At 47.3% G+C, this 17522-nt stretch overlaps 1 protein-coding gene across 1 annotated transcript; it reads left to right on the top strand.

Annotated features, from left to right (window-relative positions):
* The first annotated feature begins 493 nt into the window (after window positions 1-493).
* On the top strand, window positions 494-3628 carry LOC123412839 (serine/threonine-protein kinase-like protein CCR4). Its single transcript, XM_045105785.1, has one exon. The coding sequence runs from the start codon at window positions 673-675 to the stop codon at window positions 3235-3237; it is 2565 nt and encodes an 854-aa protein (XP_044961720.1). The 5' UTR covers window positions 494-672; the 3' UTR covers window positions 3238-3628.
* Window positions 3629-17522: the final 13894 nt, after the last annotated feature.

The raw sequence follows: 17522 nt of genomic DNA, 5'->3' as shown, positions 1-17522 counted from the left end.
TTTAACTATGAACATGTTTAAGGTTAATGCAATCGCTAAAATTGATAGAGTGATAACCTCCTCCCACCAGGAGAACTGTATACCAAGTTTGTACGAAAGCACCAGAGAATAGCATCGGCTTCCTTCTCTGCTGTTAGAGATGCCCTGATGATAATTCCTCAAGAAAGGAAGAAAAAAAGATGCCCTGCTAAGTGGCTATGCACTAATTTGCCTCCTGGTAACCGCTAATCCGGCAATCATTGTGGTTTTGGCACTAAGCAGCTAGCAAGAGAGCTAGCTGAGAAGGCACCAAAGCGAGGGAGGAGAAACAAATTCACAAGGTAGCATTGACACTTGAATTTCAACGGACCTAGTCAAGTCTACCAAACCAAACCACACCACACCAAAACAACCTCCCTCACCTCATCATCGACCCATCATCACAATCACACACACACATATTTTTTACACACAAGCACATAAAATAGAGTATGAATATGAAAAAAATATAAAAGTATAACCAACCCAACCCAACCCAACTCCAACACGGACGCGGTGTCCTCGACTCGTTCTCCATCGGGTCGACCCACCTACAACCCCGAAACAGAAAGCCAAGCCACCAAGCGAGAAATCAAACCAAAGCCAAGCTCCCTCCACCCATACACCCATGTCGCCTCCTCCCTCTCCCTCTCAATGCTAATGTCGCCGCGCCGCCTCGGCCTCGCGATCAACACAGCGCCGCTCCTCCTCCTCCTCGTCGCCGTCTCCGCGGCCGCCGCCGCGCCGCCGCCGTCGCCGCGCCAGTTCTCCACCGTCGCCATCTCCAACACCGCCAACAGCACGCTCGTCTGCGCGCTCATCATCGACAGGGTCAACGAGGATGGCGGCGGCAACTCCAAGCTGCAGTGCAAGTCGATGCCCGACGGCCGCGTCACGTCCTACCCCTCCGCCGACATCCCCTTCAACGCCATCGCCGCCGGCAGGGACTTCCTCTGCGGCCTCATGGCGCCCGTCGGCGGCCACGCCGCCATGCGCTGGTGGTCCTTCTCCGAGGAGGAGGAGGCCAGGCGCTCCCGCCCAATAGGGCGGCGCATCTACTGGGGCACGTCGCTCCGGGCCATGTCCGCCGGCGGCCCGCACGTCTGCGGCCTCTCCGACGACCACGAGCCCACCTGCTGGGAGTGGCCCGGCCTCTCCCTCCCCAAGGGCCTCGACTTCTCCCTCATCGCCCTCGGCCAGGACTTCCTCTGCGGCATCGTCAAGGGCAACGACACCGCCATGACCTGCTACGGCGGCGGCATGCTGCAGCCGCCGCCCTTCAAGGGCGACGGGCTTGCCGCCCCGTTCCAGAGGGTCGCCGCCGGGCGCCGCCACGCGTGCGCCGTCGACAAGTTGGGCGGCCTTGTGTGCTGGGGCGACGGGAACCCGACGGTCCGCGCCGACCAGCTGCCCGCCGACATGATGGCCATGGCGCTCGGCCGCAACACCACGTGCATACTCGCCGGGAACGGCACCGTGAGGTGCTGGGGCGTCAAGGTGCCGGAGGAGTACACGCACACCACCTTCGTCTCCATCGAGGCCGACGGCGACACGGTGTGCGCCGTCATGACCATCAACTACTCCGTCGTCTGCTGGGGGAACGACGGCCGCTTCGACGGGAGGCACCTCGTCTACAACGACACCATGCCGGGAGCCTGCACCCCTAAGAGTAACTGCTCCTGCAACATCCTACCCGACTCGGGGAGGCTCTGCGGCACCGGCGGCGGATTGGCCGGCGAAGAACTCGCCGTGTGCAGCCCGTGCAGCCAGGCACTGAACGCGTCCAGGATCGTCGTCAGCAATGGGAATACGGCCCAGCTCGGTGACGACGGTGGTGATGGCAAGAAGAATAAGAAGAAGCTGGTGGTGGCGCTCGGCGTGGCCAGCGCCGGCGTCGCGGTGATCATCGTGGCAGGGCTGACGTTCTACCTGCTGGCCTCCAGGAGGTCGCACAAGAAGGCGCACGACACCGTCCGGCTCGGGGAGTCGTCGTCCAGGCGGCTCTGCCGCGACGGCCGCGACGTCGAGATCATGGTCATGCCGGCGCCGGAGCGCTCGGGGTTGCAGCCTGCGCGACCGCTCGGGTGCGAGGAGTTCACGCTCAAGGATCTCTCGCGGCTGACCAACGGGTTCGCGGAGGAGGCCAAGATCGGGAGCGGCAGCTTCGGGTCCGTGTACCGCGCCAAGCTCCCCGACGGGCGGGAGGTCGCCATCAAGCGCGCCGAGCGCGCGTCCACGGGCGCGAGGCGGCGGCGGCGGTTCGACGCGGAGCGGGCGTTCCGGTCGGAGCTGAGGCTGCTGTCCCGCGTGAACCACCGCAACCTGGTGTCCCTCCTGGGCTTCTGCGAGGAGCGCGGCGAGCGCATCCTGGTGTTCGAGTTCATGCCGCACGGCGCGCTCCACGACCACCTCCACGGCGAGGACGCCGGCTCCGGCCACTCCCCGCTCTTCTCGTCATGGGAGGCGCGGCTCCGGGTGGCGCTGGACGCCGCCCGCGGCGTCGAGTACCTGCATTGCTACGCCGTGCCGCCCATCATCCACCGCGACATCAAGCCGTCCAACATCCTGCTCGACGATGACTGGACGGCCAAGGTGTCGGACTTCGGCCTGTCCCTCGTGAGCGGCGCCTCGGCGTCGACGAGCCCGACGACGACGTCGGGGACGGCGGGGACGGTGGGGTACATGGACCCGGAGTACTACCGTCTACAGGAGCTGACGGAGCGGAGCGACGTGTACAGCTTCGGCGTGGTGCTGCTGGAGCTGGTGACCGGAAGGAAGGCGATCCACCGGGACCAGAGCCAGGAAGGGAGCGGGTCGCCGAGGAACGTGATCGAGTTCGCGGTGCCGGCCGTGGAGGCCGGGAACATCGCCAAGATCCTCGACGGCCGGGTGCCGGAGCCGCGGGGGCACGAGGTGGAGGCGGTGGCGCGCGTGGCCAAGATCGGCGCGGAGTGCGTCCGGCCGCGCGGGCGCGGGCGGCCGGTGATGTCGGAGGTGGTGGCGGAGCTGGAGTGGGCCGTGACGCTCTGCGAGGAGTGCGTGGTCCGGTCGGCGAGCGGCGGGCGGAACAGCAGCTCCCGGAACGGCGGCTCCGACATGTCGCGGTCGAGGTCGAGGTCGGAGTCGGAGGACCGGAGCCCGTTCCACACGCGCGAGTTCAGCTTCGGGTCCGGCCGGGTCGCCGCAGTCGGGCATGCCAGGTCCTACTCAACCATGTAAAGATTTGATTTTTTTACTTTCTTCTTCTTTTACGGTGTCTGTGTAGGATGGGTGGATTAGTTCTTGTCCATAAAAATTTACAGGGTGAAAAAATACATAGAGAAATCAATGCAAGTCCTCATCATTTTGCAAAGAGATGGATGGATGAATGGGTTTGCTGTAAATTGTGGCGGTTAATTTAACGTTGTGTTCTGTGGAGAAGATGAAATGAAATCACGGAGTGTGTAGATTTAGGGAAAATTGTAGTTAGTGGAGGGATTGTACTTTTAGGTTGTAGGTAGAGGTATACTTAAAAGCTCAACAGACATCTGTTGATAGTACATACATACACATATATAATAAAAATGGAGTACATGGATGCAACTATAAGTCGTACCATGATTTGATTCTCTACCGTCTTGTACTATCTATACACAATAATGTCCCTTGCTGATTTAGTATCTCTCATTTCATTCTGTGCAAGTAGTTGTTGTACAAACATACTTGAGCGTCCACATGATGACGTGAATATGAACATGCATATAGGAGTAGTACTAAGCAAAGCAAAGCAAAGGCTAGGTATTTTTTCTTGTGGCTTACGTCGAAATTTAAAGACCATTTCAAGGACAGTTGCTGTTGGCAGATAACTTGATGAGGTGAACAACTGTTGCGAGTGGTACAAATAATTTGGTGAAGTCTCCGGTAGCTCACCAACAAAGGAAGGAAAACATGAGCCAAAAATAAAAAAGAAAAACCCATGCGGAATTGCTAAGCCCTCCTCTACCCACTCTGTGTATGCACGCTGTCAAAGATACCGACGCATACATACATACATACATACATACATACATACATACATACCAGTAGTATTTTGATTGATAGTGGTAATTTGACCGGTAAAACACCCGATGCGTACGATGATTTCATCACACAGCAACCTACGTTAATCAGGCTGGCAATATGATACAGTGGACCAGGCAATAGTATGAATCATTTGTTGTTGAGAATGGCAATATGAAATTTGTGCTGTTTAGAAAGGCAATATGAATGAATATGTATGACTATGAAGAGAAGAGGGCCACTCCACCAAGGAGGAGAGGGAGAGGGAGAGGGAGAAGCTGCCCTGGATTCCATCCATACTAGCTGTAGCCTGTATTGTAGGGTGGGCAGACCATTTCCGTTTCCACCCAAACAAACAAAGGGAAGAGAACAAGAAAGATAGCCATTCTTGCTGTTGGCGTGGCATGTAAATAAAAGTAGTATTTTTTTTCAAGGTCAACTCGTTGAAACTGGAACGGGATCTCGCCCCACAAGGTCAGCTCCACACACGCCGTTCGCAGGTAGTAGTACTACAGCTGTGTTCGGAGAATGGACTGGATCGAACTCTTCTGCTCGGACCATATCCCAGCCGGCCGTTCCACGCGCTTTGGTTTGGTTTTTTGTACAGCTACTTTTGCAGTCTGGACACCAGCCAGAAAACTCAAAGATAAAAGAGGAAGAATCGTTTCAACTTCCAAGAGGAAAATAAGAGGCCTTTTTTCCCAGCTGTTCGTTGATTTCGCATGTCGGCGCGTGACTGACTGGGTGAGGCTGACGGTCACACAATGCGGTTGCGCTGCCGCGTATACGCTGGGAGCTGGGTGGGATTTGACGTGTGTTTGCTCTGGCTGGCTAGTGTGCGCGTCAAGCAACGGGCGATCGCAGTCGACTCGCGGGCCTCTTTCGACCGAAGCTGCTTTAACTAATTATTAATTAATTTCCCTCCCTCTCCCTGGCTGGGTGCTTTGCCGGGAGATGGTTGGAGTGGAGATACTCTCCCACTAGCTCGTATGGGAAGCTTCTGGGTCCCTCCCTCTCTTGCCCTCCTCGCTACGTACGTACGTGCTGTATACGTAGGTTGATTAATAATAACGTAGCACCTTGTTTCATTCACATTAGCCGGGGTTTTTTCACCCCCGAATCCAGTGCCGGGAGGTGGTGTCGTTTTCTCTTTCAAGTTTCACATCTCTTCTGAATCTGATGCTGCTTGCCGCTTGCTACCGGTGGCAGGTTTTGAGGCGACGCGGTCGTTTTCAGAGCGGTTGCTAGCTGCCAAATGAGTGAGAGAAAACAGTCACCTTCCCAGCCGGCCGGTACAAGGCGCTTGCTTCTCTGTTGCTTCCTTCTCTTCTGCCTTCCAGGGTCTGCTTCACGGACTTAGGGGCTGTTTGGTTCCTAGCCACACCTTGTCACATTTTATCATAACTTACCTTAGGCAAGTTTGATCAAGTTAGGTGTGTGTTTGGTTCTAGCCACACCTAAAGCAAGCATTTTTTAATGAGTACTAAACCCTACATGTTATAGACACAAAAAGTATGGCAAGATTCCCTTAGACAAGATTTCTTTTCTCTTCTGCAAGGCCGGTGATTGTCTTCACAAGAGTAATCCATTGATTATAGATACCATCGACTAGGTAGTATCCATTTTTGTACATGTGGTTGTTGATCTCAACATTGACCTTCGGCCTGTTGCCTTCCGAAAGTCTTCCAAACACCAAAGATCGTTGAAGCACGTTGATAGCATTGTGAGATCTGAAGATCCTGTGATGCCACAACCTTGAGTATGACCGTGCAAGACTTGACATGACCCATATACTGTCCCTGCCAAGCAGAAACGACAGTTCTTCCATTGTCAACGCATACAATCTATGCTACCAAGCATTCCCAGAAAGCCCCTGCTCGCATTCATCGCCAACAACTGGGCAGTATCCACAACATTTGGCTTCCTCAATTACTCAGGTCCAAACACTGTTACCAGAGCCTTGCAGAACCAACACATCGGCCACCAATTCCTCATCGTCGGATGAAGAATATCCGAGTCGCAAATGAAATTGTGAAAAAATAAGTCATTGGCGGAGTCTATTTGTACCTTGCAGGCAAACCGTCGAACAACTTGTGTGCATCGTCGAAGAAGTTGGCAGGGGCTGATGAGGAAGCGCGCGAGGAGGTGCTGGCGACGACGTCGGGGTCCGACGAGCATGTAGGCATCCGTATCGTAGGCAAAGGCGGGCGATGACGGGTTGCGGAACATTTGATTTTATCTTTGCCTAAGATTCCTGAAGAACCTCGACATAGGCTTTCGCCCCGCTTTATATATAAAGCAACAACCAACAAAGTACACGATCGAACGGTACAAGATGACGAGGCGCCCCCATGCAATGTCAACCCCGGGATAACCGGAGCACGAACAATACCAGACAATAACACAGGAAGAACTAAGTACACCGCCGCGCTACGTCCTAACACACCTAAGTTCCATGACAACGCTCCGAGGAGGGAAAACGGCGCAAAGCATCACCACTGCCGATTCCAGATGGACAAGGGTCTTCACCCAAACCCTGATACGAAAAGGATCACCGTCGACGATGTCTTCAGGAAGAAAGCGATGACCTTGAGCATCGTCGCCGTCGACGCCAAAGCACAGAGTTTTCACTCGGTAACTCCATCGTGCCACCATGAGGTCTTCAAGAAAAGTGCTAGGAGACCAGCTCCCTAGGTTAGGGTCGGGTGTTGTCATAGAGAACAATCGCTAGAGCAACACACTGCTACCCCTCTTGCCGCCCACATGGCCAAGAGTGATAGCAACCATCACCACCATGGAGCCCACTGGAGAGCCACCCATGTGGATCACAATCCGAAGCCCTTGCTCCAGCATCCATATCCGAGAAACCGCCAATATCCCCAACCCAACATCCCAAACACGGTAGAAAGAGCGAAAGGGGTCTCCTTTTACTCCTAGCACGTCATCAGCCTGGAGCCTGGGCCGACACCTCCATAGTAGGAGGCGTCGATGCCTGCATCCCCAGCAAGTCCTGGTGGACCAAGGGGGATGGGACCCCGAGACTTCCGACGACCGTCGCCGAACGGCCTCGCTCAATGTCAAACCCGTTGCCACGAAGCCGAGTTAGCCGAGCGTGAAATGGAATCCCGACCACCGCTAACTTCCTCCGCACCGCGAGGAGAAGAACCTCCTCGCCCGCGGGCACCTCTCGACCATGCCTAACCCCACCTACCCGGAGCACGAGCTCCGACCCGCCCCGGGTCCAGCCAGTCCACTCGAGCATGAGCCCCACATATAAAGCCATCAACGCCACATGAGCCATCGGTGCCGATCGTCCGACATCAGGCCCTCCCCACGAGACATCCACCTATACCATGAGAAGAGGGGTCACATTCACGTCCCTACGCCAGCAGCAGAGGCCCAATAGTCAGCACCACCATGCCGGCCACATGCAAGCCCGCATCCCCCGCAGTCGCACACCTATAGGCCAAAATCACTGTTTTGGCCCTTTTATGAACGTTAAGCCGGCTCTGACCCGGTGGGGATTTTTTTTCGTATCTGACCCTTTTGTTACCGATGGACCCTTTGGCGGTATGGTATGACAACCTACCACCAAGGTCTATGGCGGTAGGAAAATAGCCTACCGCCGGAGGGGTTGGCGGTAGCATGTGTAACCCTACCGCCAAGGGGGTCCGACGGTAGGTACGCACGCGCATTCTGTCTCCAACTTATAATTCTTTTTACGGTAGGCGTGCAACCCTACCGTCAGGGACCTCGGCGGTAGGTTGTTATACCCTACCGCCAAGGGGTCCGACGGTAGCAAAAGGGTCAGATCTGGATTTTTTTCCCCACCGAGGTCAGATCCGGTTTAACATTCATGTCAAAATAATGAATTTTGCCACAGCTATACGATGGCCACTGTCACTTAAGCAACAACAGCCCAACCGTCAGCGCTGTCCTCCACCACGAGGACCCCAGAAACCCGATCGGATCTGGGCAACCATGATAGGCACACGTCATCCTGCCGACGCCGCTGAACCAGGACTAACGCGCCCCTCGCCCCTGCACACCAGACCCTGCACCACATGGCGTGCCTCACACCAGATCTGGCCGGACGCCTGCCCACCACTGCGAGACTAGGAAGACCCTCCAGTTGTCGCACCCCGTCGGGCCAGAGGATGGCGCAACGTCATTGAAGACCGACGCTGCACAAACCCGTGCATCCGACGTCACGCCGCCGAGCCTCACGGTAGCCCGGCGCCTCCCTCGGGCTGCTATCCCGTGCCAGCGAGGGCCCCTGAGCGGAGAGGAAGAGAAGGCCCCGCCACCGCCAATGCCGTCGGAGCTTTGCCCTGCGGAGCCGCTAGGAGACAATAGGGGAGAACGACCGAAGAAGGGGGCGAGGAGGCGCGCTAGGGTTTCCCCCATACGCTTGCAGGAGCGGCGTGGGGGCGATGGGTGGTACCCTTTTCAAGAAAAGATCACCTTTCCCTCACACTTCTGGAGAACCTTGATCCCTAGAGACGAAAAGAGGCACCTCAGTTTAAGAAGACACAAAATTTGTTATGGAATATCTATGGGCCATTTTGCTCCGGAGATAAGTGTGCTAGGGGACCGGAATATATGCATCCAAAGAAATGACAAGGTATTCAGAACCATTCCACCATTAATTCATAGCTAGAGATTTTACTTCAAAGCTAACCTTAGGTTGCTCCAATTCAAAATAAAGGACAAGTATTCAGCACAATTTGCTTGTTGGATAGATAATAATCTCAGAAGTAAGGACACCATTTTTTTGGCTCTCGGAGCCCTAATGAACAGTAAAATCAGAATAAATAATAAATAAAATTGAAAAATTCTGTTTTTTTGTAGATGTTCATATTAGTATGTCAAGTGTGCTTGCCAATTTTCATGACATATGGGATAGCGGTGCTTCATGGGTGAAAAAAAGTGTAACATTTGGCGTTCGACTTGATTTTTTGTGCACACTCAAAATGCTTAAGTTTTCACTTGAAAATTTGCATGTACCATTTGGGTGTGACAACAAACACATCTATATTTTCATTTTTTTATATTTGTAAAATCCATTTTTGACTCCAGGGGCATGTGCTCCCTAGAGCCAAATTGAATATCCGCTAAAGTCTGGTTTTTATACCTAGAGAAAGAATTGCTTGTTTGGGTTCCGCGTTCTCTTTTCTTATTTTTTCTTCTCCCATGTAACACAATTTTATATTAATGAAAATTACCATAGAACTATTATTCTATAGTTTGCGGCTAAAAAAATCAACTATAAGATATAGGTTTACTTCCCGCAATTTATCCCATCAAAAACCAAATTCTATACACAAAAATCATGTGAACTATATTCATCACATATGTCTTTTAACTATCTCGAATTGCAATTTTGAGTAGCTTCTCCATGTCTTTGGTAGGGCCTCAGACCTCCATGCTAACTTCTTCAAGTGCTCAACCAAGGCTATCCAATGCTCCGACGAGCACTTTTTTGTCATCGCGGAGGAGATGTATTACCGCCCCATGCAGTGCAATACCTTGTTCTACCGCTCTCTATCGAGAAGGTTCCCACTTCCACACTCTTATCACTTCTTCATAGGCTTGAGAAGCTCTCCAATAGGCGGGCTTTGATGCTCTCTCGCGGTGGCAACGCTTTTATCGCCTTCAACAAAGTGATCATGAACTTGGTAAATCGTGTCATTCACAACTTCCTTTGGCTCGGAGGCAAGGTCGCATGTGGTGGACAATATCTCCTCAACTAACATTTGCTTCGAGATTCCAACTTTGCCTAAGATTGCTGGAAAACCTTGATCCCTAGAAAAAAGAGAGGCACCTCAGTCAACGAAGACACAAAATTTGCCATGGAAGAACTGCTTGGGCCATTTGCTCTAAAGATAACTATGCTAGGATACTATAATATAAGCATCCAAAGAAATGGCCAGGTATTCAGAACCATTCCACCATCAATTTAGACCTGGAGATTTTACTTTAAATATGACCTTAGGTTATTCCAATTCAGAATACAGGACAAGTATTCATCACTATTTTCTTGTTGGATAGATAATTGGGGCATCTCCAAAGCTGACCAACAAATGTTTGCAGTATATGGCCGTTTTTACGTCGGGGCGTGGTCCACGGACATGATGCGGGAGAGAGCCATCAAATGCTAATCACAAAGTATCCTATTGGAAGGACAAAAAGTAGGTGCACACCATGCATGTAGTGGGATATTTATGGTTTAGTGTCCGGTTGGGAGGAGAGGGAGGAGAGGGTACCATGCATGTGTGGTTGGGAGGACAGAGATAAGAGAGGCACCATGCATGTGATTGGTCAAGTGCATGTCTAGACTCTGGAAAAACCTCCCGACGTTTGTCTCTTGGATACCAGAATCAGTACGTCTGGACTTTTGAGCAAACATTTACAGGTTCCCGTTATATGGCAAAAGTGGTCTGGACACTATGGTCCGGGCATATAGTGGAGGTTTGTGGGTCCTCTTTTGAGATGTCCTAACCTGTGAAGTATGGATTTTATACCTAGATCAAGAATTAGTTGATTGGGTTCCGCCTCTCTGGTTTCTCTTTCCTTTTCTCGTTCTTTCTTCCTCCATGTAACATACTTTTATATTAATGAAAATTCACTGTATAACTATTATTCTACAATTTGCGGCTAAAAAAATCAAGTATAAGATATAGGTTTACTTCCCGTAGTTTATCCCATTGAAAACTAAATTCTAAACACAAAAATCATGTGAACTATATTCATCATATATGTCTTTTAGCTATCTTGAATTGGAATTTTGAGTAGCTTCTCCATGTCTTTGATGGGCCCTCGGACCTCGACACCAACTTCTTCAATTGCTCCGCCAATCCTATTGAGTGCTCCGACGAGCACCTTTCGGTCATCGCAGAGGAGATGTATTACCACCCCCTGCGGTGCAATACCTTGTTATATGACCCTCTATCCAGAAGGTGCCCGCTTTGACACTCTTATCACTTGTTCACAAGCTTGAGAATATCTCCACTTGGAGGACTTCGATGCCCTCTCGCGGCGACAACATCGTCATCGCCTTCAACAAAGTGATCATGAACTTGGTTAATCGTGTCATCCAATGCTTCCTTTGGCTCGGACGCAGGGTCGCGTGTGGTGGGCAATGCCTCCTCGAGTGACAGGCTATGTGTCGCCCAACCTCGTTGAGCCTTCTCGGTATTGGAGATCTCCAACGCTCAGGCATTCAGAAGGCACATCAGTCCCACCCTTTTCAGCGTCTGCATCTCCCATGTGAAGCAAGATCTAGGGCATCTTACTTGCATCTACTTCATGGTGGCTAGGGGTGGTAGCTCTTCCCTCTTGTGGACTGACCAATGGACCGAGGGGAAGTTCAACTCGGGGTTGGACCTCTTGGTCTTCACCCTAATTTTGCATCATTGAAAACTTTGCACAGTCCATGAGGGTATGCACCCCCGGTCATGGGTTTAGGACATCGAGGGCACACTTGGTCCTGACTCCATATACTGTATCTCCAGCTATGGAGACAGTTTCATCGCATACTGATGCGTCTCAAACATATCTATAATCTTTGCTTTCTTCATCCTATATTAATATCATAATTGCATAGTGTTAGCACCAATGTTTTTTGAACTAAACCTATTAATCGAGTGCCTCGGTTGTTGTCTTTCGACTTTTCAAGGAGGATTTTTTGGGACTAATAAAATAAAATAAAAATGTATCAGGAATTTTTAGAAGAGGCTAAAGCCAACCAATAACAAGGCCCCTAGAGGGGAGCTCTCGGGCCACCATGTTGTGTGCCCATGCGGGCTACACATATCCCGTGAGGTGGGGCCACGTGGGGCTGAGGTTGCTTTGTTCCACCGCCTCCTAGCACTCGTGCTTTTATATGCCGCCAAAAATCATCGCCATATTTATCAAGATTTTTTCACTGTTGTTGTCTCTCTATTCCATGAAGATTCAATATTTAGGCATGTTTCGGTAATCCGCCAGAGGGTAAATCCATCACAAGAGCGATCTTCATCATCCTTGATGCCACCATGCCTATGTGTGAGTGATACATCTCCAACGTATCAATAATTTATGAAGTATTCATGCCATATTTACCTACGTTTACAATCCTTTTATTTGGTTTCGCTGCACTTTATATGCTTTGTTTTGAACTAATTCGGGTTGACGCATTTTTTAGCAGAATTACTGTGGTGTTGTTTTTGTGCAGAAAATAAAAGTTTTCGGAATCGCCTGAATTTTTTTGATAATTTTTCTAGATCAAATAAGAAATACCGAAAAAACCCACCGTAGGGGGCACCTATTGGTGCCAAGCCAACATGGCGCGCCCACCCCCTAGGTGCGCCCTGATGGTTTGGGACCACCTCATGACTTAGGTTGACATGATTCCAACGCTAAAAAATCCTATATATTGGGAAACCCACAGAACTTAACCTAGAACGTCCGCTTCATCGCCGCAAGCCTCTATACCAAAGAAATATCATCCGGAGCCCTATTCCGACACCCTACTAGAGGGTCAATCATCATCGGAGGCCATCTTCATCATCCTAGAAGTGTCCATGATGAGGAGGGAGTAGTTCACCCTTGGGGTGAGGGTATGTACCAGTAGCTATGTGTTTGATCTTTCTCTCGCTCATGTTCTTGAGATGTCACGATCTTGATGTATCATGGGATTTGCTAATATAGTTGGATCATATGATGTTTGTCCCTTGTTATCTTGATGTGATGAATTGAATCTTTACCTTTGAGATTTTGTTATGTTGAATTGATTATTGGATTTGAGATCAATTGATGTATGTCTTGCATGTGGGTACCCGTGGTGACAATGGGGTGTCTATTGATCCACTTGATATATGTTTTGGTGCTCAACTTGCGGATTCCCGTGTTGACAATGGGGTGATCTATGCATATGGGTTGATACACGTCATTGTCCCACTTTCTCCGATAGAAATCTTTAGGTATGCTTTGAAATTCTTTGTGTTGCATTGAGTATGATGAATCTGAAATCGTTTGATGCATGTCTAATAATTAACCCACAGATACTTGAGGTGACATTGGAGTATGTAGGTGACACTTGGGTTGGTTGAGGTGTGTCATAGGTGTTATTCTAGTAAGAACTGTACGGTTGTTTGTGAAACTTATAGGAATAGCTGAATAGATTGTCCGAAAAGAATATCTTTGAGGAGGTTCTGCTACCTACAACAATTTCATCTTATGTTCTCTGCTAGATATGAACTTTGGAGTGATTCTTTGTCACACGTTGAGGAATGATCATTTGATTCTATTATGTTAGCACTATTGAGAAATTGCACTAGTGAAAGTATGAACCCTATGCCTTATTTCCAAGAATTTCAATACCATTTATGCTCACTTTTACTACCTATTACCTTGCTATTTTTCTATTTTAAAATTGCAAAAACCTATTTCTACTTTCCACACTACACTTGTATCACCATCTCTTCGCCGAACTAGTGCACACAATTTGACATTGTATTGGATGTGTTAGGGACACAAGAGATTTCTTGTATTTGATTGCAGTGTTGTTTGAGAGAGACCATCTTCATCTACACCTCCCACGGATTAATAAACCTTAGGTCACCCACTTGAGGGAAATTATCCGCTGTCCTACAAAACTCTTCACTTGGAGGCCCAACAACGTCTACAAGAATAAAGTTGTGTAGTACACATCAAGTTCTTTTCTGGCGCCATTGATGAGGAGGTGAGAGCTTGAAGGTATATATTTAAATCTTGCAATTTAATCTTTTAGTTTCTTGTTTATCACTAGTTTGATTTATAAAAAAATGGAGTTTAGGTTCCCTCAATTACTTCACCTTTATACTATTTTTTGTGAAAATGATGGATCGGAAAATTGTGTCAAAGTGTTAGAAGAAAGATTTAATAAAATGTTTGTCGTTAAATCCTTGAATGATGAGCATGATGGAAATGTTGTTATTATAAATTCTATGAATATCCATGATGCTAATGATATGGAAAGCCACAAGCTTGGGGATGTTATGTGTGATGAAGATGATATTTTTAGTCCCCTATGTTTTGATGAGCACATTTATTATGATAACAACATGCCCCCTATTTGTGATGATTATGGTGATGACATGTATGCTATAAAGAGTGATAGTGACCTTGAAACTTATCATCACAATTTTAATATTCAATGTGGTTATGTGAATCAAGTGTCTCATGATATTTATTTTGTTAAGTTTGCTCCCACTACTATGAATGAGAAGAAAATTGCCTATGTGGAGAGTAATGCAAATTTGATGCTTGTGGATCATGAAAGGAATGTTTTATGTGATGGTTATATTGTTTAGTTCCTTCATGATGCAAGTGAAAATTATTATGAGAGGGGAATATATTCTTATGTTTCAATAATATTAAGTTTCCTCTCTATGTGTTCAAAGTTTTGAAGTTATGCTTGTTTTGACTTTCTATGCAAGTTGATTCTTGCTCAAATAAATTTTTTGCTTGAAAAATACCTATGCTTAGGAAGTGGTTTAGACTTAAATATGCTTGCAATGTGCTTCACGATGCCCTCTTGCATGTTTCAATTACTACTCTTACGTGAGCATCATTGAAATCATCATACCTAGCTAAAAGGCATTAAAGAAAAGCGGATCTTGGGAGACAACCCAACACTTTTACTTTCTCTTTTTGTGTGCACACATGATTAAGCTACTGTAGTAATCATGTTTTATAGCTTTTGTTTCAATAAAGTGCCAAGTAAAGCCTTTGGGATAGTGTGGATACTAGTTGATTTGATTCTATGCAAAAATAGAAACTTTTTTGTCCAGTATATGAATTATGTGATTTTATTGAAGCGTCCAAAAATTATGAAATTTTTACATAGTTTTTCTATGCAAATTATCTGGGGTTTTCTATTTTTTCCTAATTTTCGGAGATAGGTAAGTATGGCTTAAGTTCAGATTTTTTACAATATGTTTTGTTTTTCATAGGTTCTATTTTGCATGGATAATTTGCTTGTTCTAATGTTTGCATACTTATATTTAGTTAGATAAATTATGGGAATTATAGAATACAATAGGTATTATTTGATATCAATTACTAATCTTGTCTTGGCAGCACCCAAGTGAATGATCTATCTTTATTACACTAACCCATCTCACGAAGTTCCGTTAAGTTTTGTGTGATTGAAGTTTTCAAATTTTGGGTCATATACCTATATGGATAATAAATATCATAAAAAAACTAAGCTTGGGGATTCCCAAGGAACCGCAAGATAGCATCCAAGGAAGACTCAAGCGTCTAAGCTTGGGGATGCCCCGAAAGGCATCCCCTCTTTCGTCTTCAACTCTATTGGTATATCTTACTTGGAGCTATATTTTTATTCATCACATGATATGTGTTTTTATTGAAGAATAATTTATTTTGTTAATATTTTCTTAATGTTATTTATATTCATGTTTTTCAATATAAAGTAGTAAGAATTGCCCTTTAGAATACTTGAATTGCATGTGTGATGTGTGCTGTACAAAAATAAAACTTTTGCTGTAGTATTTGAATTATGAGATTTTACTGGTACGTGGAAACTTTTTGAAACTTTTATTCTGTACTTTCATACAAATTCTTTAGGATTTCCTAAATTTTCAGAATTTTTGGAGTTAAAGAAGTATACTTTTTAAATTAGTTACTATAGACTATTCTGTTTGGACAAATTGCTTTTATCGTTTTGTTATCTACGTATCCTAGAGTTTTCATGGCTTATATTGGTAGATATAAATTGTGGAAATGATAGTATACAATACCTAATGTTTGAAAATTATTATGAAACTTATCTTGGTAGTACATGAAGTGTACTAACCTATCCCATGAGTTCTTTTCAAGTTTTGTGTGGATGAAGTTTTTGAGACTTAGGTGAAACCGGGATATGAGAGGATTGAACGAGATACAAAAGCTCAAGCTTGGGGATTCCCAAGGCAACCCAGGTAAATATTACAAGAAGTCTCAAGCATCTAAGCTTGGGGATGCTACACATCCCACCTGTCTTCGTCAACAAATATCGGTTAGTCTATGTTGAGCCTAAGTTTTTATTTGTCCACATGATATTTGCTATTCTTGGAGTACACTTTTATTTAGTTTGATGTTTGAATATAATTATGAGAACTGAAAATCTTTATTAAGATATAGTACTCACATATCTACTTAATTGTTTGACTACTCATTGATCTTCACTCATATCTTTTTGAGAGTAGTTTCATGTTCACTCTTGTGCTTCACTTATATCCTAAGAGTATTTTGTGAATCAATGAAATATCATACATTTGGTTTAAAAAGTAAAATCTATTGAAGTTTGACAATCACAATATTGGTCGTACATGCAATTCTTGAATGATTATTGTAAGAAAGAAAACTCTCACATGCGAATATATTATCTTGGACATCTTTTATTCTTGCGAGAACCCATTAATTATTTTCAACGTTGATCAAATTGTTGAAGTTGGACAAGGAAACAACGTAATGGTTATGTTTGGGTATATTTGCATAGAAATTATATTGTTTCGGACCCTCCAACATGAGGTGCTTGTTTAGAATCCTTTGCTAGCCAAAACTTCGTACTAAGTAGAGAAACTACTTGTACATCCAAATCCTGTGGGGGAACGTTGCATGGGAAAGAAAATTTTCCTACGCACATGAAGACCTATCATGGTGATGTTCATCTACGAGAGGGAGATCGGATCCACATACCCTTGTAGATCGCTAAGCGGGAAGCGTGAAGAAACGCGGTTGATGTAGTGGTACAACTTCATGATTCAAATCACCGTCGTCCCACGATTCGTTCCAATCTAGCGCCGAACGGACGGCACCTCCGCGTTCAGCACACCTACAACTCGATGACGATCTCCGCCTTCTTGATCCAACAAGAGAGACGGGGAAGTAGATGAGTTCTCCGGCAGCGTGACGGCGCGCCGGTGATGGTGATGATCTATTCCTGCAAGGCTCCGTCCGAGCTCCGCAAAAAACCGATCTAGAGGAAGAACTACGAAGTAGAGGTTTAGGGTTGCACGTGGCAAAGTTGTGTCTCAAAAACCCTAAAACCTCTAGTATATATAGGAGGAGGGGAGGGGCTAGCCATGAGGCTCAAAAGAGCCCCAAGGGCGCTGGCCGAGAGAGGAGGAGGAGGACTCTAACTCCAATTCGGTTTGGGGAAGGAGGAGTCCCCTCATTCCTTCCCACCTCCCTCTTTTTTTTCCTTTGTTTTTTTCCCTTTAGCCGACATAGCCCACTTGAGCTGGACTCACCAGCCCACTAAGGGCTGGTGCACCACCCTTGGGCTATTGGGTTCTCTCCCGGGTGGGTGGGCCCCTCCCGGTAAACACCCGGAACCCATTCGTCACTCCCGGTAATGCCCGAAATCATTCCAGAGGCCAAATGAAACAATCTTATATATCAATCTTCGTTTCCGGACCATTCCAGAAACCCTCGTT

The sequence above is a fragment of the Hordeum vulgare genome, chromosome 7H, assembly GCF_904849725.1.
Source record: "Hordeum vulgare subsp. vulgare chromosome 7H, MorexV3_pseudomolecules_assembly, whole genome shotgun sequence".
Classification (NCBI taxonomy): domain Eukaryota; kingdom Viridiplantae; phylum Streptophyta; class Magnoliopsida; order Poales; family Poaceae; genus Hordeum; species Hordeum vulgare.
The sequence above is the reverse complement of the archived record's forward strand: the minus strand, read 5'-3'. Positions and strand labels throughout refer to the sequence as shown.

Excerpts from the sequence above, each read along its gene's own strand:
- LOC123412839 (XM_045105785.1), top strand. The coding sequence starts at position 673 with ATGCTAATGTCGCCGCGCCGCCTCGGCCTCGCGATCAACACAGCGCCG.